The sequence below is a fragment of the Mustela putorius genome, unplaced genomic scaffold (genome assembly GCF_011764305.1).
Source record: "Mustela putorius furo isolate JIRA1106 unplaced genomic scaffold, ASM1176430v1.1 tig00000056_pilon_pilon_pilon, whole genome shotgun sequence".
NCBI lineage: Eukaryota > Metazoa > Chordata > Mammalia > Carnivora > Mustelidae > Mustela > Mustela putorius.
This window is the reverse complement of record NW_025421263.1, coordinates 3,897,867-3,899,706: the sequence shown is the minus strand read 5'-3', so window position 1 is coordinate 3,899,706 and position 1,840 is coordinate 3,897,867. Positions and strand designations below refer to the sequence as shown.

The 1,840-nt window shown below is 36.6% G+C and overlaps 1 protein-coding gene across 1 annotated transcript; it reads left to right on the top strand.

Moving 5' to 3' along the window:
* The first annotated feature begins 495 nt into the window (after nucleotides 1–495).
* LOC101683047 (ribulose-phosphate 3-epimerase-like) lies at nucleotides 496–1,449 on the top strand. Its single transcript, XM_013045612.2, is given in 2 exon segments — nucleotides 496–790; nucleotides 793–1,449. Coding segments are annotated over 2 exon segments (684 nt in total). The 3' UTR covers nucleotides 1,182–1,449.
* The last annotated feature ends 391 nt before the right edge of the window (nucleotides 1,450–1,840 follow it).

The window sequence follows — 1,840 nt, the reverse complement described above, 5'->3', positions numbered from 1 at the left end:
CATAAGGACATTAAATATATTTAACTGTAGAGTTGATGGTAGATGTAAAGGTGATAGAATAGTATATATTTAATATATGTCCTCACAATAGAAATAAATTAGAATAGATAAATAGAATAACTAAATAAATATAAATAAATAAATAGAACTAAATTACAACTACAAAAAAGTGGAAGAAGAAAAAGAAGTATATGGAAATAGAATATTGTCTTATAGGTACAAGGCAAGATATTGTACAAGATGGGGATAAAAGTTACTAAAATTAGAATGAAGATGGAATTTAAAAGAAGAAAAAAGAAATTAAAGGTAAAAACAAATTAATGAGTTAGAAAAACAAGTAAACAAAAAAAATTCACAAAGACTATGAATAAACAAATTGGTTCTTTAAAACTCAATTAAATTAAATCAGTTACATAAATGTGAGAAAATACAAAACAATACTCTTATTGTACCAATACCGATAAGTTAGGTAACTTGCTCTTGGGAATCAGCACCATGGCGTCTGGCTGCAAGATTGGCCTGTCCATCCTTAACAGTGATTTGGCCAATTTAGGGGCCGAGTGTTTCCGGATGCTGGACTCTGGGGCCGATTATTTGCACCTGGTTGTAATGGACGGGCATTTTGTTCCCAACATCACCTTTGGACACCCTGTGGTAGAAAGCCTCCGAAAGCAGCTAGGCCAGGATCTTTTCTTTGACATGCACATGATGGTGTCCAGGCCGGAACAGTGGGTCAAACCAATGGCCATGGCAGGAGCCAATCAATACACCTTTCATCTTGAGGCTACTGAGAACCAGGGGTGTTGATTAAAGACATTCGGGAGAATGGGATGAAGGTCGGCCTTGCCATCAAACCGGGAACCACAGTTGAGTATTTGGCACCATGGGCTAATCAGATAGATATGGCCTTGGTTATGACAGTGGAACCTGGGTTTGGAGGGCAGAAATTCATGGAAGATATGATGCCAAAGGTTCATTGGTTGAGGACCCAGTTCCCATCCTTGGACATAGAAGTCGATGGTGGAGTAGGCCCTGACACTATCCATAAATGTGCAGAGGCAGGAGCTAACATGATTGTGTCTGGCAGTGCCATTATGAAGAATGATGACCCCAGATCTGTGATCAACCTGTTAAGAAATGTTTGCTCAGAAGCTGCTCAGAAACGTTCTCTTGATCGATGAAACCACAAGGAGTCCAGTGTTTATGCTCGTGAATTCTTTTTTACTGGAAGACAAGAATATTGACTATCAAATCCTATCACAGTTGAAGCAGTGCTGTTTTTCTGAGCAGCTATTCATTCCAGTGACTAAAATCTATTCTGCAGAACGTTCCAAGAGGTTAGAAATTGGTGTGTATAACTACCTTTTTAGTGATGGAATTTAAAGATTAGTGTGGTAAAATACCATTTTTACTGGGAAACTTGATTTTTATAAAGTAAAAATATGGCTGTATTAAGGTTATGAACAGAAGTGTGTCTTAAAGCTTAATGAAGGTGTACTAGCTACTATGAAAAAAATGTTTTTTTTCTGCATTTTAAATCTTCTCATTTCTTGGTTTTCCAAAGCAAAGGAAGTCCTTATTCCTGTTTTGTGTTATTTTGATTTGTCTGTGCGCATGATAACATGAATAGAATGGAACTTGTGAAAAATCAAAGTTTGAATCTGCTTAGGATGGTGCACTGTATTCTTGCTTCTTTAACATCGGTCTTTTACTTTGCACCTTATATTTGATACAAAAAAACTGTAAACACAGTGTATGAAGCCCAGGGATTTCAGGTGGACTGTTCTAAAATTACAAATATAGATTTTATCAAGATGTTTTCTTTGTCAGCTCTGCTGGA